The sequence below is a fragment of the Oncorhynchus masou genome, chromosome 15 (assembly GCF_036934945.1).
Source record: "Oncorhynchus masou masou isolate Uvic2021 chromosome 15, UVic_Omas_1.1, whole genome shotgun sequence".
Lineage (NCBI taxonomy): Eukaryota > Metazoa > Chordata > Actinopteri > Salmoniformes > Salmonidae > Oncorhynchus > Oncorhynchus masou.
Window position 1 is genome coordinate 54,725,366 of NC_088226.1, and position 25,302 is coordinate 54,750,667.

At 46.1% G+C, this 25,302-nt stretch overlaps 1 protein-coding gene across 3 annotated transcripts in view; it reads right to left on the minus strand.

The window, feature by feature from the left end:
- Positions 1-5,079: 5,079 nt before the first annotated feature.
- The window catches only part of LOC135556469 (neurogenic locus notch homolog protein 2-like), a 55,502-nt gene continuing 35,279 nt past the window's right edge, over positions 5,080-25,302 (minus strand). For 2 of the 3 annotated variants that reach the window (XM_064989702.1, XM_064989700.1), the window contains exons 12-34: positions 23,694-23,804; positions 23,402-23,594; positions 23,162-23,307; positions 22,927-23,040; positions 22,691-22,810; positions 22,422-22,574; positions 21,992-22,220; positions 21,535-21,736; positions 21,294-21,447; positions 20,952-21,136; positions 20,723-20,855; positions 20,328-20,579; positions 20,119-20,231; positions 18,940-19,481; positions 17,918-18,271; positions 17,650-17,792; positions 17,222-17,426; positions 16,853-16,934; positions 15,950-16,103; positions 15,522-15,841; positions 14,667-14,814; positions 10,699-10,796; positions 5,080-9,011 (exon numbers count right to left, since the gene is read on the minus strand). In XM_064989702.1, the coding sequence (XP_064845774.1) occupies positions 7,620-9,011; positions 10,699-10,796; positions 14,667-14,814; positions 15,522-15,841; positions 15,950-16,103; positions 16,853-16,934; positions 17,222-17,426; positions 17,650-17,792; positions 17,918-18,271; positions 18,940-19,481; positions 20,119-20,231; positions 20,328-20,579; positions 20,723-20,855; positions 20,952-21,136; positions 21,294-21,447; positions 21,535-21,736; positions 21,992-22,220; positions 22,422-22,574; positions 22,691-22,810; positions 22,927-23,040; positions 23,162-23,307; positions 23,402-23,594; positions 23,694-23,804 (5,543 nt within the window). In that variant the 3' untranslated portion in view covers positions 5,080-7,619. The remainder of the gene's footprint in view (positions 9,012-10,698; positions 10,797-14,666; positions 14,815-15,521; positions 15,842-15,949; positions 16,104-16,852; positions 16,935-17,221; positions 17,427-17,649; positions 17,793-17,917; positions 18,272-18,939; positions 19,482-20,118; positions 20,232-20,327; positions 20,580-20,722; positions 20,856-20,951; positions 21,137-21,293; positions 21,448-21,534; positions 21,737-21,991; positions 22,221-22,421; positions 22,575-22,690; positions 22,811-22,926; positions 23,041-23,161; positions 23,308-23,401; positions 23,595-23,693; positions 23,805-25,302) is intronic. The other variant, XM_064989701.1, reaches the window with a different exon arrangement.

Below are 25,302 nucleotides of genomic sequence, written 5' to 3' on the forward strand. Positions count from 1 at the left end.
TCTCTTCTGCTCTTATTCTATCTACCAGGACCACTGAATGGCTGTTCAGATTGGACAGTTCTGTCTTGTCTTGTCACACCCTGACCATAGTTTATTTTGTATGTTTCTATGTTTTGGTTGGTCAGGGTGTGATCTGAGTGGGCATTCTATGTTGGATGTCTTGTTTGTCTATTTCTATGTCTGGCCTGATGTGGTTCTCAATCAGAGGCATGTGTTAGTCATTGTCTCTGATTGGGAACCATATTTAGGTAGCCTGGGTTTCACTGTGTGTTTGTGGGTGATTGTTCCTGTCTGTGTTTTGCACCAGATAGGGCTGTTTTCGGACGTTTGTTATTTTGTTAGTTTAATCGTGTATAGTTTCCTTATTAAATAAAATGAATCACAACTACGCTGCATTTTGGTCCGCTCCTCCTTCCCACAACGAAAGCCATGACATGTCTGTAGTGTTTCTGTAGTATAGTTTTCTCTCACAGTGTGCCTGTTAGACTAAATACATGAAACCGGAATTGTCCCCCTTTTTTATTTCATAGATAATAACTTTGGATATTTTAATTATATATTAACCGCCGAACTGGAAATGTCCCCGGTTTTCATTTCACAAATCTGGTCACCTTACTGTAAGGTCTACTACACCTGTTGTATTTGGCGCATGTGACAGATAAAATTAGATTTTTGATTTGATAAATCCTTTACACTTTCTGATACAAAATGAGAAAAGGGCAAACAAAACCCACCACCTTATTCCACTACTTTAACCCTATCCTACCCTACCCCAGGCCAATGACCTGAGAGGATGGTAATCATATCTGATCCTACCCCAGGCCAACAACCTGAGAGGACGGTAACCCTATCTGATCCTACCCCAGGCCAACAACATGAGAGGACGGTAACCCTATCTGACCCTACCCAGGCCAACAACATGAGAGGACGGTAACCCTATCTGACCCTACCCAGGCCAATGACATGAGAGGACGGTAACCCTATCTGACCCTACCCAGGCCAACAACATGAGAGGACGGTCACCCTATCTGACCCTACCCCAGGCCAACAACCTGAGAGGACGGTCACCCTATCTGACCCTACCCCAGGGTTACCGTCCTCTCAGGTCATTGGCCTATCTGACCCTACCCCAGGCCAACAACATGAGAGGACGGGAACCCTATCTGACCCTACCCCAGGCCAACAACCTGAGAGGACGGTAACCCTATCTGATCCTACCCCAGGCCAACAACATGAGAGGACGGTAACCCTATCTGATCCTACCCCAGGCCAATGACCTGAGAGGACGGTAACCCTATCTGATCCTACCCCAGGCCAATGACCTGAGAGGACGGTAACCCTATCTGACCCTACCCCAGGCCAACAACATGAGAGGACGGTAACCCTATCTGACCCTACCCCAGGCCAACAACATGAGAGGACGGTAACCCTATCTGATCCTACCCCAGGCCAACAACCTGAGAGGACGGGAACCCTATCTGACCCTACCCCAGGCCAACAACATGAGAGGACGGTAACCCTATCTGATCCTACCCCAGGCCAACAACCTGAGAGGACGGGAACCCTATCTGATCCTACCCCAGGCCAACAACCTGAGAGGACGGTAACCCTATCTGATCCTACCCCAGGCCAATGACCTGAGAGGACGGTAACCCTATCTGATCCTACCCCAGGCCAACAACATGAGAGGACGGTAACCCTATCTGATCCTACCCCAGGCCAACAACATGAGAGGACGGTAACCCTATCTGATCCTACCCCAGGCCATCAACATGAGAGGACGGTAACCCTATCTGACCCTACCCAGGCCAACAACATGAGAGGACGGTAACCCTATCTGACCCTACCCAGGCCAACAACATGAGAGGACGGTAACCCTATCTGACCCTACCCCAGGCCAACAACATGAGAGGACGGTAACCCTATCTGACCCTACCCCAGGCCAACAACCTGAGAGGACGGTAACCCTATCTGATCCTACCCCAGGCCAATGACCTGAGAGGACGGTAACCCTATCTGATCCTACCCCAGGCCAACAACCTGAGAGGACGGTAACCCTATCTGACCCTACCCCAGGCCAATGACCTGAGAGGACGGTAACCCTATCTGATCCTACCCCAGGCCAATGACCTGAGAGGACGGTAACCCTATCTGACCCTACCCCAGGCCATCAACATGAGAGGACGGTAACCCTATCTGACCCTACCCAGGCCAACAACCTGAGAGGACGGTAACCCTATCTGATCCTACCCCAGGCCATCAACATGAGAGGACGGTAACCCTATCTGACCCTACCCAGGCCAACAACCTGAGAGGACGGTAACCCTATCTGATCCTACCCCAGGCCATCAACATGAGAGGACGGCAACCCTATCTGACCCTACCCAGGCCAACAACATGAGAGGATGGTAACCCTATCTGACCCTACCCAGGCCAACAACATGAGAGGACGGTAACCCTATCGGACCCTACCCCAGGCCAACAACATGAGAGGACGGTAACCCTATCTGATCCTACCCCAGGCCAACAACAGGAGAGGACGGTAACCCTATCTGATCCTACCCCAGGCCAACAACATGAGAGGACGGTAACCCTATCTGACCCTACCCCAGGCCAACAACATGAGAGGACGGTAACCCTATCTGATCCTACCCCAGGCCAACAACATGAGAGGACGGTAACCCTATCTGATCCTACCCCAGGCCAATGACCTGAGAGGACGGTAACCCTATCTGATCCTACCCCAGGCCAACAACCTGAGAGGACGGTAACCCTATCTGATCCTACCCAGGCCAATGACCTGAGAGGACGGTAACCCTATCTGATCCTACCCCAGGCCAACAACATGAGAGGACGGTAACCCTATCTGACCCTACCCAGGCCAACAACATGAGAGGACGGTAACCCTATCGGACCCTACCCCAGGCCAACAACATGAGAGGACGGTAACCCTATCTGATCCTACCCCAGGCCAACAACATGAGAGGATGGTACAATACCAATCAACGCACTCTGTAAATATTAAATTTTTTCCTGAATTCAAACCTCGTACCCCCAAGTACTTCTCTGCAGCTGCCACCACAACATCTATTTTCTGTGACTTACGTTCCATCTCTGCGGTGCAGTTGATGACCATTGCTATGAACACTAGGAAGCCAACCTTACTGAAATGTTATCACCCATTGGCCTATCCCTCTTTGTTCTGGCACATATTTACTATTCACAGGGATCCTCTCAGAATCCCTCACCCTTGATCCACACTCCTCTACTTTATTCACTGTCTCGGCATACGACATCTTCTGCACTACTCTGACCCTGGAAACCTCAAACTGCCTCCCTCGCACCAGACATCGCAGATCCCCAGCAACATGGGCACTTGTACAGATGACACACACAACTTTTCTCACCGAAACTATGCATTTCTCTGTCCCGTGTCCTCCTGCACATGTCCCACATCTTGGAATCTCCATCCTACAGTGCTGCCACATGCCCATAAGTGACACCTATAATGTGAATTATGGATTTGATGCTCTTGAACCAGTGTTTTGAACACAGCCTATGTCTGTGAACTTGGAGAGGAATTGAGTCATGGGTAACTACATCTACCTCAGTGAACTGCATATGTGGAGTGTGTCTGGAAGTAGGGGTTGGAAAACAAGTGGGAGGATCAACACAAGTGGGTCTATTGAAAACTAACAGCTAATTGGGCAGAAGCTTTTCCTAACCTTAACCTCCATTCTTGTAACCTGCTAGGGTAGTTCTCCTAACCAGCCACGTTAATTCACCTAACCTGCCATGTTTATCCTAACCTGCTACCCTAATTCTCCTAACCTGCCATGTTAGTATTCCTAACCTGCCACGTTAATGATCCTAACCTGCTTAGCTAAAAGGATACAAGGAAGGAAGCAGCCACATAAAACAGTATTGAGTGGCAACCAATCTGCCCAATAAGCTGTTAGGTTGACACACCCACTGGTGTTGAGCCTCCCACTTGTTTTGCAATGCCCACTTTCATACACATTCCACGTATGCAGTTACTGTACACATACTTGGATTAATTAGGTCTTTACGGTGTTCTCCACTTTTACACGAAGCGGCTATGCTACACTAAACGTATGCGGACAACCTTTCAAATGAGTGGATTCGGCTATTTCAGCCACACCCGTTGCTGACAGGTGTATAAAATCGAGCACACAGCCATGCAATCTCCATGAACAAGCATTGGAAGTAGAATGGCCTTACTGAAGAGTCAGTGTCTTAATGTAGCACCGTCATAAGATAGTACCTTTCAAACAAGTCAGTTCGTCAAATTTCTGCCCTGCTGGAGCTGCACCGGTTAACAAGTACTGTAATTGTGATGTGGAAACGTCTTGGAGCAACAATAGCTCAGCCACAAAGTGTAAGGCCACACAAGCACACAGAACGGGACCGGCGAGTGCTGAAGGGCGTAGTGCGTAACAATCGTCTGTCCTCATTTGCAACACTCAATATCGAGTTCCAAACTGCTTCTGGAAGCAACGTCAGCATAAAAACTGTTTGTCAGGAGCTTCATAAAATGGGTTTCTAAGGCCGAGCAGCCGCACACAAGCCTAAAAACATAATGCGCAATGCCAAGCGTCGGCTGGAGTGGTGTAAAGCTCGCCACCATTGGACTCGCTGCCAAGTGGAAAAGTGTTTTCTGGAGTGATGAATCACGCTTCACCATCTGGCAGTCCGACGGACGAATCTGTGTTTGGCGGATACCAGGAGAACGCTACCTACCCCAATGCCAATTGTAAACTTTGGTGGAGGAAGAAAAATGGTTTGGGGCTATTTTTCATGATTCGGGCTAGGCCCCTTAGTTCCAATTAAGGGAAATCTTAACGCTACAGCGACCTCACTAATTCTCTTGTGGCAAATGGAAGCAAGTCCACACAGCAATGTTCCAACATATAGTTGAATGCCTTCCCAGAAGAGTGGAGGCTGTTATAGCAGCAAAGGGAGGGGACCAACTCCATATTAATGCCCTTGATTCGCTTTATCAGTGAATTGGTTCAATGCCATAGTGTAATACAGAAAAGAAATCGGTTGTAATATACATTGTTTTGAACAGTTTATTCATTTATTTCGAAAAACAATTCCTGTGTTTTACCATGAGAATGGCACGTACGTGCACAATAGGCAGATATACAGAAATAAAGTCAGACTTTTAGATCTATAATATGTATCATTTGTTTAGTTTATTTCAAATCAGACAGGTTTTGTTCTTTATAAACAGGCATATTTTCCTCATCATACAAATATGAGGGGAAGCTACTTCATATAACGTATGTATTTGGTTAGCAGAAAGAGTATAAACATACAAAACTTGTTTATATACAGCACGTAAAAAAATAGCCTTGTATAATGCGGCATTTAGGTGTAAATACCATGCTCCACGAGCTCTGCTGATTTGATTATGTGGATAGTATATCAGAAGTAATTTGTAGTGGGGGATATTAAGTGCCAGATAGGGGGAATGGGAAAGGACTTTGGGGATTTTGGTATGTAGTTCTCAAAGGCACTCACATGATACCTTGCCATGTGTGACGGGGCGGCAGGTAGCCTAGTGGTTAGAGCATTGGACTAGTAACCGAAAGGTTGCAACATCGAATCCCCGAGCCGACTAGGTAAAAATGTCTTTCTGCCCCTGAACAAGGCAGGTAATCTACGGCCGTCGTTAACACTAACACTAGGCCGTCATTGAAAGTAAGAATTTGTTCTTAACTGACCTGCCTAGTTAAATAAAAGGTATAACAATAATCATTGACTGTATTTGGATTTTGCTCTGTCATAGCCACATTAATCTTTCAAATACATTGTAACAATAATCCACTTTGATTAGACAATACCTCCAAAATGCAACATTTCCAAAGAACACTTTCAACAGTCACCAATGTCATGGATTTGCAATGAATCACTTTGGTCTTGGAGACATTGATGTTTCATTTATCGGTACAAAATAGAAACAATCAATGATTGTCTAATCACAGAGCATTCACATAAGGCTGTGCTCATGAGAAACATTAGGACGACAAAAATACTCATTATACAATTGTTTTTATCTTAAACGACTTGGTTTAAGAATCACAAAAAAGATACACTGATTGTAATTAAGCAAAAAAGTGATTACATTATTTGAAGAAATACTGTACCTCAACGCTCAACTGTTCTATCAAAGTGATTGACATAATGTAAAGCATCTTTGTCCTCGTCTTATTTCACACACCAGAGTGAAACCCCCATGGTGAGAGAACATGGAGAGCGACAGTGCAACATCAAACAATGCCTTTTTCTTTAATTTGGTATTTCAGTCAATCTTTTCTTTTGTATCCATAACTGTACCATACATCTTACACTCTTCAGTAACACAGATTCTCCTGACACAGAAAACCACAGCCCCCACTAACTGACATCCTCCCTAAGGTGTAGCGGAGAGACAGAGGCTACACTGTAACAAAGGCAATAATGAAAAAGAATACAGGAACTTACACTGAGTGTACAAAACATTAAGAACTCCTGCTTTCCATGATAGACTGACCAGGTGAATCCAAGTGAAAGCTATGATCACTTAAATAAAAAAAATCAGTGTGGATGGGAGGAGACCGGTTAAAGAAGGATTTTTAAGCCTCGAGACATATTGTGTATGTGTGTCATTTAGAGGGTGAATTGGGCAAAACAAAAAATGCAAATGTCCTTGAACAGGGTATGGTAGTAGGTGCCAGGTGCACCAGTTTGTGTCAAGAACTGCAATGCTGCTGGGTTTTTCATGCTCAACAGTTTCCTGTGTGTATCAAGAAGTCTGTTCTTAGGGCAAAAGGGGTGCATCTCAATATTAGGAATGTGTTCCTAATGTTTGGTATACTCAGTGTACATGACAACTATTTACACCACAGTTTAGCTTAGAACCACACATTGAAGAGATGTATCTGCATGTTTTTAGCTTGTGTGTGTGTTTCTAACCACACAATAGCCCCTCAAATAGCATCACCACATCCTAATCAGATACATTCCATAATACGAATCCATAAGGCAGTCTTCGCTTAGTGAACACATCTTAACATAAGCGAACGTAACCCATCATCTAAAAAGTCAAGTTAATTTTCAATGAAACCGTATGTCCTTGGCAGAGGTCTACATAAAACAGTGAATGAAAATGATAGCATGTTAAATGAGCAATTATTTACATAATTTTTAAAATAAAATAAGTCTCAGCCCAAAGAAACATCCCAAGAGGGATGACAATATAAAGCAGAGTTAGGCAATATCCAATGTCGATTCTGTCTTGCTGTCTTCTTGAACAGTCCGTTTGGCTCTGGTTCCTTGTTTGATTTCTGACGATCCGTCACTTTTAAATGTCAAAGGTACTTAAACAGTTTTTGGTTTTAGTTGACAATACACATACAAGACTATACACTATCTTTAAGTGCAAAATTGAAGAAAATCGTGTGACAATGAAGTGTAAAAGTGATTACTGTAACCAAAGAGACGATAAGACAAAAACAAATGACGAAAGAAGTGAAGGATAAGAGTTTAAGTGTTGTAACTACAAAGATCAACAAAGCATTTAAGAGTTGGGCACTTTGATAGAGTCCTCTTGTCTATGCAAACACCTGCATGTTGCCACGCTGAGGCTGCTGGGGGTTCTGTTGTGTCTGCTGGGACTGCGGCTGCAGCTGCTCCGGAATGTGTGTGTGGTGGAGAGGCGGCAGTGCATGGGGGTTCCCCAGGGGGGTGGGGCTGGTGGTGACGTCAGACCAGTCTGAGTTGGAGTGGGGGGAGGAGGAGGACCAGGGGTCAGGGGACTCAGGGGAGGGGGTGAGGTAAGGGTGCTCGCTGGGCGGGTGAGCCGGATACCCTGGGGTGGTGCCTTCCGAGCCAGCCGTAGCGTAGCTGTGCTGAGAAGGAGGGGTTGGGTACTTATCCACGGGGCTCTGCATAGCCTGATAGGGAGGGAGCTGTTGGCGGGACTGGCCATCCTGCACCATGCCGTGGCCCAGGCCATGGGAGTGGGGGTGAGGGAGGCTGTGAGACAGGCTGTGCTGGAGGCTCATGTTGGGCATCTGGTATAACATGCCCTGGGTGCAGTGGAGGTGAGTAGGGCCCTGCTGAGATTGGGGCTGGCCCTGGTTTTGGCCCTGGTTTTGCCCCTGGGACTGCACCTGCCCAGGCTGGGGCTGCTTCAGCAGGGCCTGCCCGCCCCCCGGCGCCATCATCTGGAAGGTAACAATGGGAGGCAGCTGCTCGCGGCTCATGGTGACATTCATAGGTGTGAGCAGGCCTTGGCCGTGGTGCTGGGACATGCTAGGGTGGCCACTGCCCATCTGCTGGGGGAGGAGGTTGAACATGTGGCCACCGTAGCCATGCTTCAGGCCCACCCAACTCTGCTGCTGGCCCAGCATGTGGCTGACTGGGGGCAGCAGGGGCCTGGAGGAGGGGCTGCCCAGGAGAGGAGAGTTGGTCGTTTTGGAGGCCCCGGCAGCATCTCCTATGTATGAGTGTGGAGACTCCAGGGAGTCGACAGGGGACATGGTGACTGAGCTCTCCGACAGCCCTCCTGCAGCTTTAGTGCCGTTGCCACTGGCTCCTCCCACTGCAGGCCCTTCTCCTCCCGTTGGCTTCTTTCTCCGCTTGGCCTTCATGTCTTTCAGCTCTTTTGCTGTAGCCCCACCCACCCCTCCAACCTTTGCCCCGCCGCGCCTGCTCTTCTTGCCCTGGGGTCCGGGGCGCATGCCCATGTAGCCAGCGCCATTGCCTCCACAGACCAAGGAAGAGTGTCCCCCGCCCATGTGGTTGGGGCCATTGTGAGGGCTGTGGACCAGGTTGTACTGGTCAAGCAGACGTACAATGTCATGGTGCATGCGCTCCTGTGCGGTGTCGCGGGGCAGCCGGTCCAGGTGGTCTGTGATGTCCCTATTAGAGTAGTGGTCCAGCAGAACCTGGGCTGCCTCAAAACTACCCTCTCTGGCTGCCAGGAACAACGGGGTCTGCTCCTGAAGGAACACAACAGGAGAAACAACCCATGAAGGCATGTACCAAGCAAATAAAAGATCATCCTCATGATAGAATACAGGACATACAGTGCATTCAAAAAGTATTCAGACCACTTCACTTTTCCCACATTTTGTTACATTACAGCCTTATTCTAAAATGGAATAAATACTTTTTCCCCCTCTTCTGAAATCTACCAATACCCCATAACAACGTAAATATCACATTTACATAAGTAGTCAGACCCTTTACTCAGTACTTTGTTGAAGCACCTTTGGCAGCAATTACAACGTCGAGTCTTCTTGGGTATGACATTACAAGCTTGGCACACCTGTATTTTGGGAGTTTCTACCATTCTTCTCTGCAGATCATCTCAAGCGCTGCCAGGTTGGATGGGGAGCATCGCTGCACAGCTATTTTCAGGTCTCTCCAGAGATGTTCAATCGGGTTCAAGTCTGGGCTCTGGCTGGGCCACTCAAGGACATGCAAAGACTTGTCCCAAAGCCACGCTTGCGTTTTCTTGGCTGTGCTCTTAGGGTCGTTGTCCTGTTGGAAGGTGGAACTTCGCCCCAGTCTGAGGTCCTGAGCGCCCTGGAGCAGGTTTTTTATCAAAGACCTCTCTGTACTTTACTCCATTCATCTTTCCCCTCAATCCTGACTAGTCTCCCAGTCCCCGCCGCTGAAGAAAATCCCCACAGCATGATGCTGCCACCACCATGCATCACCGTAGGGAAGGTATTGGCCAGGTGATGAGCAGTGCCTGGTTTCCTCCAGACGTGACACTTGACATTCAGTTTAATCTTGGTTTCATCAGACCAGAGAATCTTGTTTCTCTTGGTCTGAAAATTCTTTAGGTGCCTTTTGGCAAACTCCAAGCGGGCTTTCATGTTCCTTTTACAGAGGAGTGGCTTCCATCTGGACACTCTACCACAAAGGCCTGATTGGTGGAGTGCTACAGAGATGGTTGTCCTTCTGGAAGGTTTTCCCATCTCAACAGAAGAACTCTGAAGTTCTATCAGAGTGACCATCGGGTTCTTGGTCACCTCCCTGACGGCCAGCTCTAGGAAGATTCTTGGTGGTTCCAAACTTCTTCCATTTAAGAATGGAGGCCACTGTGTTCTTGGGGACATTCAATGCTGCAGAAATGTTTTGGTACTATTCCTCAGATCTGTGCCACGACAAAATCCTGTCTCAGAGCTCTACAGACAATTCTTTAGACCTCATGGCTTGGTTTTTGCTCTGACGTGCACTGTCAACTGTGGGACCTTATATAGACAGGTGTGTGCCTTTCCAAATCATGTACAATCAATTGAATTTACCACAGGTGGACTTCAATCAAGTTGTAGAAACATCAAGGATGATGAATGGAAACAGAATGCAACTGAGCTCAATTTCGAGTCTCATAGCAAAGGGTCTGAATAATTTAGTAATAAGTTATTTTTGTAACGATTTTTCCCCAAAATATTCTAAAACGCAGTTTTCGCTTTGTCATTATGTGGTATTATTGTGTGTAGATTGATGAGGGAAAAATGTATTCAATCAATTTTAGAATAAGGCTGTAACTTAAAAATATATAGAAAAAGTGAAGGGGTCTGAATACACTGTAGCTTGACTTAAAGACTACTTTTGAGGTTTGAAAACATGTGCAATACAAGGTAGAAGTGAAATGCAAACTGAGGTAGTACAAACCTTGTTGTCCTGCATGTCTCTGTTGGCTCCATTCTTCAGCAGCACCAGAGTGGCCTCCACATTGTTCACAGCAGCTGCCCAGTGCAGTGCAGATTTACCTGAGAGAGAGAGGAATATGAGTCAAAGACAGACATGCAAATTGCTCTGTTATGGCACAAAACTATTTTGACTGCCCACTTTTAATTTTTTTGAGAAGGTTGGTCCTCAAGCAATGGCATGACCGAAATGCAAATGCCAAAACCGCAACAAACTCATGACCCAGCTTTAATGGAATTGTAATGGTAACTGGGCTCCATTGAGAGTGAGATTGAAACCATGGGACGATAAGGTTGACTTTGTTTTTTTAAATAGTTAAAAATCACTCAATTCATCTTTAGATGCGCCCTCAGAGCATGCACAGACCAGCTGGCTGGTGTGTTTACGGACATATTTAATCAATCCCTATCCCAGTCTGCTGTTCCCACATGCTTCAAGAGGGCCACCATTGTTCCTGTTCCCAAGAAAGCTAAGGTAACTGAGCTAAACGACTACCGCCCCGTAGCACTCACTTCCGTCATCATGAAGTGCTTTGAGAGACTAGTCAAGGACCATATAACCTCCACCCTACCTGACACCCTAGACCCACTCCAATTTGCTTACCGCCCAAATAGGTCCACAGACGATGCAATTTCAACCACACTGCACACTGCCCTAACCCATCTGGACAAGAGGAATACCTATGTGAGAATGCTGTTCATCGACTACAGCTCGGCATTTACCACCATAGTACCCTCCAAGCTCGTCATCAAGCTCGAGACCCTGGGTCTCGACCCGCCCTGTGCAACTGGGTACTGGACTTCCTGACGGGCCGCCCCCAGGTGGTGAGGGTAGGCAACAACATCTCCACCCCGCTGATCCTCAACACTGGGGCCCCACAAGGGTGCGTTCTGAGCCCTCTCCTGTACTCCCTGTTCACCCACGACTGCGTGGCCACGCACGCCTCCAACTCAATCATCAAGTTTGCGGACAACACAACAGTGGTAGGCTTGATTACCAACAACGACGAGACGGCCTACAGGGAGGAGGTGAGGGCCCTCGGAGTGTGGTGTCAGGAAAATAACCTCACACTCAACATCAACAGAACTAAGGAGATGATTGTGGACTTCAGGAAACACCACCCTATCCACATCGATGGAACAGTAGTGGAGAGGGTAGTAAGTTAAGGTCCTCGGCATACACATCACAGACAAACTGAATTGGTCCACCCACACAGACAGCATCGTGAAGAAGGCGCAGTAGCGCCTCTTCAACCTCAGGAGGCTGAAGAAATTCGGCTTGTCACCAAAAGCACTCACAAACTTCTACAGATGCACAATCGAGAGCATCCTGGCGGGCTGTATCACCGCCTGGTACGGCAACTGCTCCGCCCACAACCGTAAGGTTCTCCAGAGGGTAGTGAGGTCTGCACAACGCATCACTGGGGGCAAACTACCTGCCCTCCAGGACACCTACACCACCCGATGTTACAGGAAGGCCATAAAGATCATCAAGGACAACAACCACCTGAGCCACTGCCTGTTCACCCCGCTATCATCCAGAAGGCGAGGTCAGTACAGGTGCATCAAAGCTGGGACCGAGAGACTGAAAAACAGCTTCTATCTCAAGGCCATCAGACTGTTAAACATCCACCACTAACATTGAGTGGTTGCTGCCAACACACTGACTCAACTCCAGCCACTTTAATAATGGGAATTGATGGGAAATGGGAAATATATCACTAGCCACTTTAAACAATGCTACCTAATATAATGTTTACATACCCTACATTATTCATCTCATATGTATACGTATATACTGTACTCTACATCATCTACTGCATCTTTATGTAATACATGTATCACTAGCCACTTTAACTATGCCACTTTGTTTACATACTCATCTCATATGTATATACTCTACTCGATACCATCTACTGTATCTTGCCTATGCTGCTCTGTACCATCACTCATTCATATATCTTTATGTACATATTCTTTATCCCCTTACACTTGTGTGTATAAGACAGTAGTTTTGAAATTGTTAGATTACTTGTTGGTTATTACTGCATTGTCGGAACTAGAAACACAAGCATTTCCCTACACTCACATTAACATCTGCTAAACATGTGTATGTGACAAATAAAATTTGATTTGATTTTTAGATGGTTCTTCATATGTCCGTGAAGTAAAATGTTTGATAGTTAATTTTAAGTGAAAAAAATAAAAAATAAAAAGTTCTCTACATAAAACTATTTGAACTTGCCACTATAAGGTTCTATCTGCAATCCAATCACAAGCCTGAACAAATAGACAAACCAATCAGCACATGTTCTTGCCATCTTTCTCCATGTATGGGCTAGTCTGGCCAGCAATAATGGCACGTAAACAAAAAACAAGTAAATGACGTTGTCATTCAGTAATGACAGTCAGTTGTCTGATTATCATATTACATTTCTTGATGTATTTGATGCGTCTTGACTGTCTTGGTAAAATAATGCTATTCTATAATGTATCATGTATTCAAATAGCTACAGTTTTCTGTCTAATTCAGAAAGAACCTTGTGGCTGAACCCAGATTGACATGTCATAGCCATAAGGTTCTATCTTCAATTGCATCCCCCTGAAAAAAACAGATCTTCAAATGTCTCAGGATTTTGATAATCTGCACTTTAGGTACCTATAAAGGTGAGGACCTTAATGGGTTATGAAAGAAGAATTCACTACAAAACAGTTCTGAGATCTGAAAACAATGCTTAATAGGGGGGGCAGGTAGCCTAGTGTTTAGAGAGTTGGGCCAGTAACCGAAAGGTTGCTAGATCAAATCCCTGAGCTGACAAGGTAAAAATCTGTTGTTCTGCCCCTGAACAAGGCAGTTAACCCACTTTTCCTAGGCTGTCATTGTAAATAAGAATTTGTTCTTAACTGACTTGCCTAGTTAAATAAAGGTAAAAAAAAAAAAAAAAGAATCTCAGAACTATGTTTTGCATAGATAGAACCTTACAGTCCCAAGGTCTTTCCTAATTATTGCCCTGTATTGCAGTGCTCAATGAGAAAATCACTAAAATAACATTTCCTATTTAAGTATTACTGAACAGTTGGAGTTTATTTTATTTTTTACAGGGACAGTGCACATTAATCAACGTTTCAGTAAAAGTGCCGTTTTAGCCAGCCGGCTAATTTTCAATCGCAGTCCCTGGGCAGGTTATTAAAAACAATTACAATATAGACAATCATTGAGCAGTGAGCACACGCAGAGCAACATAGGACAAGCAAGACATAGCAACATAGAACAAAAAGCAGCAAGACAAAATTCATAAAAGCAACAAAGTGTTTCCACACCTCACAAGCTACAGACAACATGGAAAGCGGCAATACACAGCTAGGGACCATGTTCACAAATCTGATTGACCTTTAGCCATGTATTCATACATTTTGTGAAAGTATGATAGGTGGTGCAGTTATGTGTGTCTGATGGCAGTGTATTCCAGACATGGGAAGCTCTCACAGAGAAAGCGGATTTAAAGGTGCTTTTCCTTAAGGGAACTATACAGTCACCTCATGGCGGACCTTGTGGATCTGCTGCCATTTGTTTGGGTTTTCTGTTTAACAAAAAGACTGGGTGGAGGGGGAGCCAGGCCATTTAGGATCTTGAATACAAGACATGTGTCGGTGTATTGCACAAGATTTTCCCAACTCAGGAGCTCATGTTTTCTGAGGATGTAACAGTGATGATGGCTATTGGAAAACAGGTTTTTTCACATTGAGATGCAAACACGAGTCACTGAGCCACTCTGTAACCTGGACCATTACAGTAGTGAGTTCTTGTGCAGCTTGTTGTTTGCTCTCAACGTAATCTCAGTTTAGAACAAATCTCTAATCCCAATGGGATTACCTGTATAAAACAAATGTAAAATCATACAATATACATGTAAAAACAATGCCAGTGCTCACCGTGGTCGTCGACAGCGTTGATGTCAGCGTGGCAATGTACCAGTTCCTCCACCATGCCTTCCACAGCCAGCCTGGCAGCCAGGATCAGAGGTGTGGTGCCATCATTCATCCTGGCATCCAACTCCGTGGCCCGGTTACGGATCAGGATCTGAGAAGGGAACCGTGTTAAAGGGGCAGTGCAGTCAAACTTTTTTTCCCTCTGTCATGTTTTGTACACTCAGTATATATTTAACAGTGGTTTAGATGGTACAATGATTCTCTACACTATACATTTCTTATTTTGTCACAAACTGAAATTAGGCGAACTATTAGAAATTTAGCCAGCAGGATATGGTGAAACGATTTCTGAATATTGCATATTAATGATATTTCCACACTGAAGTTGTAATAACAATGACATTTAAAACAAAAATTATGAAAATGCCCTTTTATTGTAAGAGCCAAAAAACATTTAATATAAAAACACCTGGAATTTCAATCTGCTCAGGTGGGATAGAGCTTTTGGCCCACAGAATGACATCACAATCTGATTATTCTGACCAGACCCACCAACGGCTGCACCTATGCCCAGTAAAGTGAAATCCATAGATTAGGGCCTAAATCATTTATTTAAATTGAATGATTTCCTTATATGTAACATAGTAAAATCTTTGAAATTGTTGCATGTTGCGTTTATATTTTTATTCAGTATATTTCAAGTTATTTTCCATTAAATAAACCCACATTCAACATATAGTGATGATTTCAAAATAACATTTAAAAGACTGCAATAAGATTTTTGAACTGGTGCCCATGTGAGCGCAGTACGAGGAATAGTTTTCAGCTGCTCCAATGAGTGTTTTTCTAGCCTCTCACCTGGAACACTCCCTGGGCATCGGCTGCCACAGCAGCGTGGAGAGGGGTGCGACCCATGTTGTCGTGAGCGTTGGCGTCTGCCCCAGCGTCCAGCAGCCTCTTGGCGGCGTCGGCCCGGGCGTAGCGAGCAGCCAGGTGGAGTGCCGTCTCCCCGGTGCGGTCTGTCTGGGCCATGACTGTTGCACCCTGGGTGATGAGGTCTGAGATGGCGTTGGGTCCCGGCTCATCTCCCCCGCTCTCTTCCTCCTCCTCCGCCTGCAGGCCGCAATCAGATGCCCCTCCGTTTCGTAGAGAGGCCAGCATCAGGGGGGTGAACCCATCTGGAAAATAGTTTTTTGCCATTTGGTCAGTCAAAAAACACACAGCACTTCTCAGTTAGGTATCCTTACACTTGATTGACACCAATCCTATTCAATCTTAAACTCTACCTGGTCCTTTGACATTGACATCCAGGCAGTCTGCCTCCAGATCAGTCTGTGGTGGAGTGAGAGAGATGTCAGCAGCCTTGTGGTGCTGCAGGGTCCACTCCCGTCTGTCCACTCCTCCATCCACACCCATGGGCAGCAGGGGCTTGTCCTCAGTCTGGGGGAGAGGGAGGCAAAGGAGGAGAGATTTTTAGACACTGACTCAATGCCATTATGTATAGTAGGTTGTTCTGCCAATTAGGTGCCTTTAGAGTAGTGTAACTTTGTGGATTTCACCTAATTTTATCTTTCTGTCATAAAGACCACATAAAAAAAGTGAATCTCAAGAGGTTAAATAAAACCTAACTCTGGGTAACATGGTTGACGTGTTATGTTCAACTTGCTCAGTTTTCCACCACAAAAAGAGTACAACCAGTTCACCTGCTTTTACACTAGGACATTGACTTTTCAATGTCTCTTTTGAAAAAAAATATTTAAAAAGGAATATTTTCACCATATGGAAACAAGAGTTCAGTTCACATAAAAAGGTCGACCTTAAAATTAATCACTTATCACATGAAATGAATAATAACCTGTAGAAATGACTATGTTAAAACAACTAAATAACCAGGGCTTTACAATGTTGGAGAAAAGTTGGGGTTAAGTGGGTTAAAATCTTCAGAGAAGTCAGAGGATGCTTAGAGGGACATGTCAAAATGTCCCGGATTTATTTAATTTTCCATATAGTCTATATTAAAAAGTGCACTTCCTTTAATATACAAGGCTTTCAGATTTCAATATTTGTCCAACATTTCTACTTAAAATATCAAAGGGAGGCAAAAGTCAATTATTTCCTGGAACGACTCAGTAGCTGGTGAGCGTTCTGACCCAAAATGGCTGCCAAGAAGGGTTCCTCTTTTCGCTCACCCTTACTTTCTTTGGCGGAGCCTCCTCTTCCATCCACCTCTGGCCTCCATCTATCATCCCTCCATCCTGGGTCTTGAAGTTCCTGCAGGGAGGAGAGGAAAAAGAGGTCAGTGTGTGGCTCAGGAGAATTACACTCTACATGATGGTACACCAGTCAAACATTTGTCTCAGTTCCATTCTGAATTATTCTGAAAATACTAGAGTATGGTACAGTATAAAGGTACACATTTGTCTTTATTCCCGGTGTAGTGCAGTAATTTAATAAAACAATAAATATATTGACCGTATGCAGGCCCTGGTCAAATGTAGTGCACTATACACGGAATAGGGTGCCATTTCAGATGCAACTTCTGTCTTTTCTCCACTCACTTCATGCCGAAGTCGTCCTGGCCCACGGGTTCTCGCCTCTTGTCATCCTTCTTGGCCAGGAAGCCATCGGGGAGCCAGAGGATGCCGTGATTGCGTTTCCTCTTGGCGGCCAGCACGCCCAGCACCAAGATGAGCAGGATGATGACGGCTGCTCCCACAGCCAGGTAGAGCAGGAAGGGGGGCTTATGGGGTTCCGTAGGGTCACCTGGTGGTGGAGGAGACATAGAACTCTTAAGTAGGTGATGCTATCTGAAATGGGCTCTGCATTCAGAGCATGGAACAGAGTGTCCATTTGTTACCAAAGAACATGATAAGTGGGTTTAATCAGGTATGTGATCAAAGATAATTGTGTGCTGATGTAACACAACCATTAGGGTGTTTTAAAGGTGTCTCAGAAATCACACTGGGAAGAAAGGAGAGGGACTTACTGTTGACAGAGACCACAGGGTAGGGCAGCTCAGATTTCAAGTACTCAGCAGCGATGAAGGATGCAGCCAGCTCTGTGCTGGAGAAGCAGTCCATGGAGCGCTCAGAACACTTACGGTTATCAATCTCCAGGTACACCTTAGACCTGCAGCAAACAACTTCCGTTAGTCTTACTTCCAAACATGGAAGACTATACACACACCTCATCTTATCTAGTAGAGAAAGAGAGAGAAAGAGGGAGACAGACAGGATAAATACACATCTCCTTACCCGACAACCTCCTTGTCTAGCTCTCGTTTGCCTCGAAGCTTCATGGTAGAAGGCTGTCCTTCATTGGCGTCGTTGTGCTCGAGGCCGTAGTACGGATACAACATAGGTTTCTGCTGGTCGTCCATCTTGACACGGAGGTTGGTGTGCAGCAGGGTTCCCAGGGAGCGCAGGAAGCCTCTCATGTCTCCCATTAGCTCCTCAGGCTGCAGTAACACTACGATCACCAGCGTTCCGTCCGCCACCACAGCAGGGGTGTCTCCAGAGCAGTCCAGGCCGTCCCAGCCACATGCCTCCGTGTTACAGCCCTTATCACAGTTCTTGTTGGCATAGTGGGCCGCACAGTACTTATCATACCTGTATACAGGACAAGGGAGAGGGTTAGGGAATTCAGAAGACTCTAGAAGTTCCTATGGGTTAATAAACTTTGAATGTAATTAATAAGACATACACATTGAGTGTACAAAACATTAAGAACACCTGCTCTTTCCATGACAGACTGACCAGGTGAATCCAGGGGAAAGCTATGATCCCTTATTGATGTCACTTGTTAAATCCACTTCAAAATAAGTGTAGATGAAAGAGAGGAGACAGGTTAAACATATATTTTTAAGCTTTAAGACATCTATTGAGCATGTGTGTCATTCAGAGGGTGAATGGACAAGACAACAAATGGAAGTGCCTTTGAACGGGATATGGTAGTAGGTGCCAGGCACACCAGTTTGTGTTAAGAACTGCAACACTGCTGGGTTTTTCACACGCAACAATTTCCTGGGTGTATCAAGAATGGTCCACGACCCAAAGGACATCCAGTCAACTTGACAACTGTGGGAAGCATTGGAGTCAACATGGGCCAGCATCCCTGTGGAACGCTTTCAACACCTTGCAGATTCCATGCCCTGATGAATTGAGGCTGTTCTGAAGGCAAAAGGGGGCGTGCAACTCAAAAATGTTCTTAAATGTTTGGTATACTCAGTGTACATGTGTATTGATGTCTTTATGTTGTTGCACATTCTTGTACCTACTTGCAGTAAGACTGTGCGCTCTCCTGACACTCGAAGCTGTCGAAGAGGCAGCCAGAGTTGTCACACTCGGGGTCACATCGGCCGTTGCGGAACAGCTCCCAGCAGGGCACCGGGGCGGTGCAGTTGACCCATGGCTGGCGCCAATGTAGAGAACAGTCCCCTCCGTCCCATTGGCACTCATGGCTGTTGCACTGCGGGTCACACACCTTATCCCCAGAATGCTGCTCACACTCTACGTAGGGGCAGGAGGCAGGGGTGCTGGAAGACGGATCGAAGATGACATTCTCACAGTGCCTGCCTGAGAAGTGGGCTGGGCAGTGACAGCTGTACTGGTAGAGTGGGTCCTTCATACAGGTGCCTCCGTTCAGACAGGGCCGGTTCTGGCAGCTGTGGACGGTCTCGCAGCGGGGCCCACTGAAGCCTGGCTGGCAACGGCAGTGCGGACGACCAACCTGAGACTCCTGGCAGTGCCCGCCGTTCTGGCAACGCAGCTTGGCACAGTTGTAGCCCTCCACCTCTCCACAGTTGAAACCAGTGAAGCCCTAAGGGGGTCGGGACAGAGTAGGCATCAGACATGTGAACAGACTGGCTAGACAGATACCTGTGGTCTCAGTTTTACATCTCTAACATGCATTACTGCAGTTGACTAGTCAGAAAAGCTGGGAGAATCTACTAAGTTTGGTATCTTCCTAGAACACTGCTGTTCTCAGTCATACCTGACCTGTGTTGTTTCACCCTCTGAAGCAAGCGTGACAATAAGGAGAAGGAAGTGGTTAGTGGTTTGGAAAACAAGCCAGCAGGTCAGGGTTTCCCAAACTCGGTCCTCGGGAACCCAATGGGTGCACATTTTGGTTTTTGCCTTAACACTACATAGTTGATTCAAATTATCATTGCTTGATGACGAGTTGATTACTTAAATCAGCTGTGTAGTGCTAGGGCAAAAACCAAAACATACACCGTGTTTGGAAACCCTGCAGTAGGAATAAAAACTCACTCCATATCTACATTAGAGGTAAATACAATTTTATACAACACAATGCAATTTCTATGCAGTTGTAAATCCATTCAAATCAAAGAGAGAAAGATCAGCAAGCTGACACATGGAGTACTTAGTAACACAGCAGTCTGGCAGTTGGAAAACAAACATTGAAAAGGATAGAGTAACGTTATATGACTTACTGGTTGACAGATGCATGTGTATCCATGCACTGAGCTCATGTTCATGGAGCAGGTGCCACTGTTATGGCACGGCTTCGACTGGCACAGGTCCACCATGGACTCACAGCGGCGTCCTAGGACAACAGACAGACATGTCATGTTATACAGCATGAATGTGGGTTAAGCTAGGTAACTTTATACTGTCTAACATATACAGAGGGGCACTCTACCTGTGTAGCCCAAGCGACAGCGGCACTGGTAGTCATTGGCCAGCTGTACACAGTCCAGGCTGCCAGGAGACTGGCAGGGACCAGAGAGACACTCGTTGACGTCCCCCTCACAGTGTTCCCCAGCGAAGCCAGGGGGGCAGGAGCAGGTGTAGCGTCCCACCCCGTCCACACACTGGCCGCCATTCAGACAGCGAAGCTCCCAGGAGCCAGGCTTGGGAGCACAGTCGTCCACATTCACCTCACACTGAACACCTACAGAGAGGGGGAGAAGAGAGAGAGGAGAGTGGGAGTGAAGACCATCAGTTCAGAGGTCAGAATTAGAGTTGTACATTACGCAAAACCAATGGGCCAGAAAGAGATAGATAAAGGAAGAGAATCTTCCGGTATCTGCTTACCATTAGTGCCAGGTGGGCAGGCGCAGGAAAAGCGGTTTATGAGGTTGATGCAGGTTCCTCCGTGGTGACAAGGATTAGAGTGACACTCATCCACATCATATTCACAGTTCACCCCCTGGTAGCCAGCCTTGCACTGGAACAGAAAAATACATTTTTAGATGTTTCCCTTGGTGCAGTACAGTAAGTGCAATACTTAGATCCCACACGCAGACATTCATACACAACTTACCATACACTCATATGTGCCCTGGTAGTCCATGCAGGTGGCCCCGTTGCGGCAGGGGTTGGAAAGGCACTCATCCACCATCTCATTACAGTAGCTGCCCATGTAACCAGGCAAGCACTGACACTGGTGGGCATTACCCACGTTCACGCAGCGACCCGAGTGCTTGCACACCAACTCCACTTGGATACCTGGCCGAGACAAAGACACACACAAAGACACGTTAACCAGAAACGCATAATGCGTAATATATCTTCATCAAATGGTCATTATCTTTACCTATATAAGTTTCATATTTCACTGGTGACAGAATGAAGAAATGGTACTATAGAGGCAGTGCCTGCTCACCGTTCCGAGCAGCATAGTCCTGACAGGACATGTTGGGGACATCACAGTACATGCCAGTCCACCCCACAGGACAGTGACACAACCAGGTGGTCTCTGACTGGGAACAAGACCCTCCATTTTGGCACAGTGGCTGGCTACACAGGTTCACAAAGTTCTACAAGGAGAGAAAAGTGAGTATAAAATGTTTGCATTGATTTTAAAATGAAGAACCAGGCAAGAACCATACTAAAACACACTCTACCTGGCAGTTCTGTCCATTGTAGCCCACAGGGCAGGTGCAGCGGTAGGAGCCCAGGCCGTCAGTGCAGGTTCCTCCGTGCTTGCAGGGCTGAGAGTCACACTCATTCTGCTCATACTCACAGAAGGTGCCGTAGAAGCCAGGACGACAACGACACGAGAAGGTGTTGATGTCATCAACACAGGTCCCGTTATTCAGACAGGAACTAGAGGAAAGGAGAAACAAATTGAGAAAGAGAGAAAGAGATGGAGTCAAGCATGATGAAAAGTCGAACATATGTAGGTAGATAGGAATTCCTTGTGCGTTGCAAAGGAAATTCATTTTCAATACATGTTCGATACATCTAAATGCGTCCCAATCCACATATCAAAAAGGAAACTCATTGAAGAATAATTCTGAGTGCATCTCAACGTTAAACCCTTTACAATATTGACTATAGTTACAGTCCTTTTTAACCCACCTCTCAGTGCATTCTGGGATGTTGTGTTCACAGAGGATTCCATCGAAACCTGGCCGGCACACACAGACAAAGCTGTTGACGTAGTCCCGGCACACAGCTCCATTCTGGCACGGCTGACTGGCACACTCGTCCACTTCTGCCTCACACCGCTCACCATCAAACCCTTGCCGGCAGTCACAGGAGAACCCTCCCACTTCGTCCACACAGGAACCGCCGTTCAGACACGGGTCTGAGAGGGAGAGAGAGACATAAAAAGAAAGGGTTGGAGTCGGACAAGAAGTTTAAAAGACCCAGAATAGTAACTAACTACGGAGATGAGAGTGAAAGAGTGAAAGAGGTGCTCATGGAGAGTACCCAATATGCAGCAGTATACGTGTTGATACAAATTAAGTAAAAAATTAACGTTAAAGAGAAATGTGTGATAACTCACGGGGGGAGCAGTCATCGATGTTGGTCTGGCAGTTGAGACCGCTGTAGCCTGGTCGACACTTGCACACGTAGCTGCCCTGGCTGTTGATGCAACGGGCCCTGTTCTGACATGGGTTCTTCCTGCACTCATCCACATCCTCAGTGCAGCGGGGGCCTATTCACAAACATACCATTTCAATTAACATCAACGCAATGACTGAATGGTAGAAAATGTCCCCCAACACAGACACACACAAACAAACCTTTTCTCTCTTTCTATGAATTACTCACCTTGCCAGCCACTGGGACATCGACAGGTGTAAAAGGTGTAGTCTGGGGTTGGCTGACACACACCTCCCCTCTCACATGGATGAGACGCACAGGGAACCAACTCCTCCTCACAGTGTTTTCCTGTGGACGCACATAGCAATATTGGTAATATCCCAAATGGCCACGGTACAAATCAACTCAGCTCCAACAGAGGGAGTGTATCCTGGATAGTACAGTAGTGTGACTGGTGTTGTTACCGGAGTATGGAGGATCACACAGGCAGCTGTAGGTGTTGACTCCATCCACACAGGTACCATGGTTCTCACACGGGCTTGATGCACACTCCTCCATGTTGAACTCGCAGTTCACACCTGAGGGGAGAGGGATGTTAACTAAAATGGTGAACAGAAATACATGTGTATCTGTTAGGTACTGCAGTTTAATGGGATCATCTGTATATTAATAAAGGATAAATGTAACCCCGATTCAGACCTGTGAATCCGGGGCGACACTGGCAAGAGTATCCGTTGAGTCTGTCCACACAGGTGCTGCTGTACTGGCAGGGGCTGGACTGGCACTCATCCTTCTCCTGGTCACAGTGCTGCCCCACCCAGCCAGAATCACACTCACAGTTGTACCTACATAGAGACCAGGGGAGTGGTAGGAATATTATTTTACATGAAGTACGTAACTCAAGAAAGAGATAGAGGGATAAGGTGAGGAGAAGCGTACCCGCTCTGCTGCTCTACACAGTCTCCGTGTACACAGGGCTGGGGGGCACAGTGGTTGGTGCCAGAGTGGCACAAGGGGCCGTGGGTGCCAGGGGGACACTGGCAGATGAAGCCGTTTACCTTGTCCACACACGTACCCCCACTCATACACGGGCTGGAATTACACTCATGGATGTCCACATCACATTTTGCACCTGTGAGAGAAGGAATTCAGAAAGTAAATTAATTCACTGAAAAAAAAAAAATCAGATTAGATGCTTCTGATTAGATGAGAGGGAGAAGTGTGTGTTTACCTGTGTATCCTGGAGCACAGACACACTTGTACTCATTGATCCCGTCCTGGCACTCTCCATATTCACAGGGGTTACTGGCACAGTCGTCAACATTGAACTCACAGTTCACCCCTGAGAAGAAAACCATTTAGTCTTGAGTCTAATGTAAGAAAGGAAGGATGCATTTTGAAGTTACTTGAATAAGGCTCTCCATTACACAAGGTAGATGCAGTTCTAATGGCCTCCATCAGGGGGAGCTGTGGACTAGCTGATCATGCTTAACAGGTGCGTTCCAAAGAGAGCTGAGCGAGTGAAAGAGTGTGTGACCTGAGCTAGCTAACTGGATGGCTGACTGGCTGTATGTATCTGTACAGCACCAGTGCTCTGGCCGCACTAATCCCCCCCAGGCCACGGCAGCGTGCTGGGCACAGCAGGGTAGAGATCGGACGACCCTTATGACTGTTCCACTCCTGTCTGAGTGCATAGTGCTGAGAGCTGCAGGAAGCCCCTTCCACACCACAGAATACAACAGAACAGTGTAGGAACTGCTGTGGTTTCAGGTTCAGAGCAGCACAGCACAGTGCTTTGAGGCTGAGAGCACCTTCTGAGCAGCAGTGTAAATTGGGGCTACATGACACCAATGAAGTCATGGTCTACTAAAGTTTACAAACTGTAGTTTGGTCATGGTCAAGACCAGAGTTTTACACATAAGTGTTTTCCCTGGGATTTTTTTCAGCAGCGGTGGCTAAGGTAATGGGGTCGGGGATACCCCACCAGGAGATTGTTTTGGTAGAAGGACTGCGAGGCCACTTCTGGTGACAATTTAAAACGTATGAACTTAAAGGTGTGCTCAGCTGCTCCTCTCTCCCTTCTCTGTGCCCAGGGGTGTCACACTCATTTTGCAGCACAGGTCACATTCGGGTATTCACTGAGGTCCGGAAGCCCAAGAGGTCTTCAACCTTTTCTTGCCCAGAGAACCCTCCCAGGCAAACCAGCAACCCAGGGAACCCCATCATAGAATAAGTTAACAGGTCTTGTCTTATTATCAGGTGAATGATAATGGAAAGGGGAAGTGATCAACATTTAAAAATGAATAGATTTGGTAGATTGTTTTGATGTCCATACATAATTGGAAGAGGAAGTAACAGAGCCAATAAGGTAGAAAGGTAACTCCAAACACATTTTCACTAAGATCAGCTATTTAGCTGGTTAATCAAAGGTTAGACATACATTTTTGCCAACACATGGCTAAGTCAGGAGAGCTAACCAGCAGCGCTTGTTGAAAAAGCAGTGTTATATAATGTTATTTGTCAAATGCACCTAATACAGTGGGTGTAGACTTTACTCCAGTGATCCAGTCAAATACTCCAGTGAATGTAATTTGTTGAGAAAAAAAGTAATTAGAAATAAAATATATTTTCTACTGTATGTAATTACGTTTGTTTTTCTATTATTGCTAGAGATATTTATAAAACATTTTAAATAAACACATTTTTCACATCAACAACATTTTTTTGTTTTGTTATGCAGACCCCCATGCATTGCAGACCGCCGGTTGAATACACCTGCTCTATACATCACTTTTGGCATTTTTGACGCTCCCTGACTGTCTAGCTTTTGTTTCGATGAC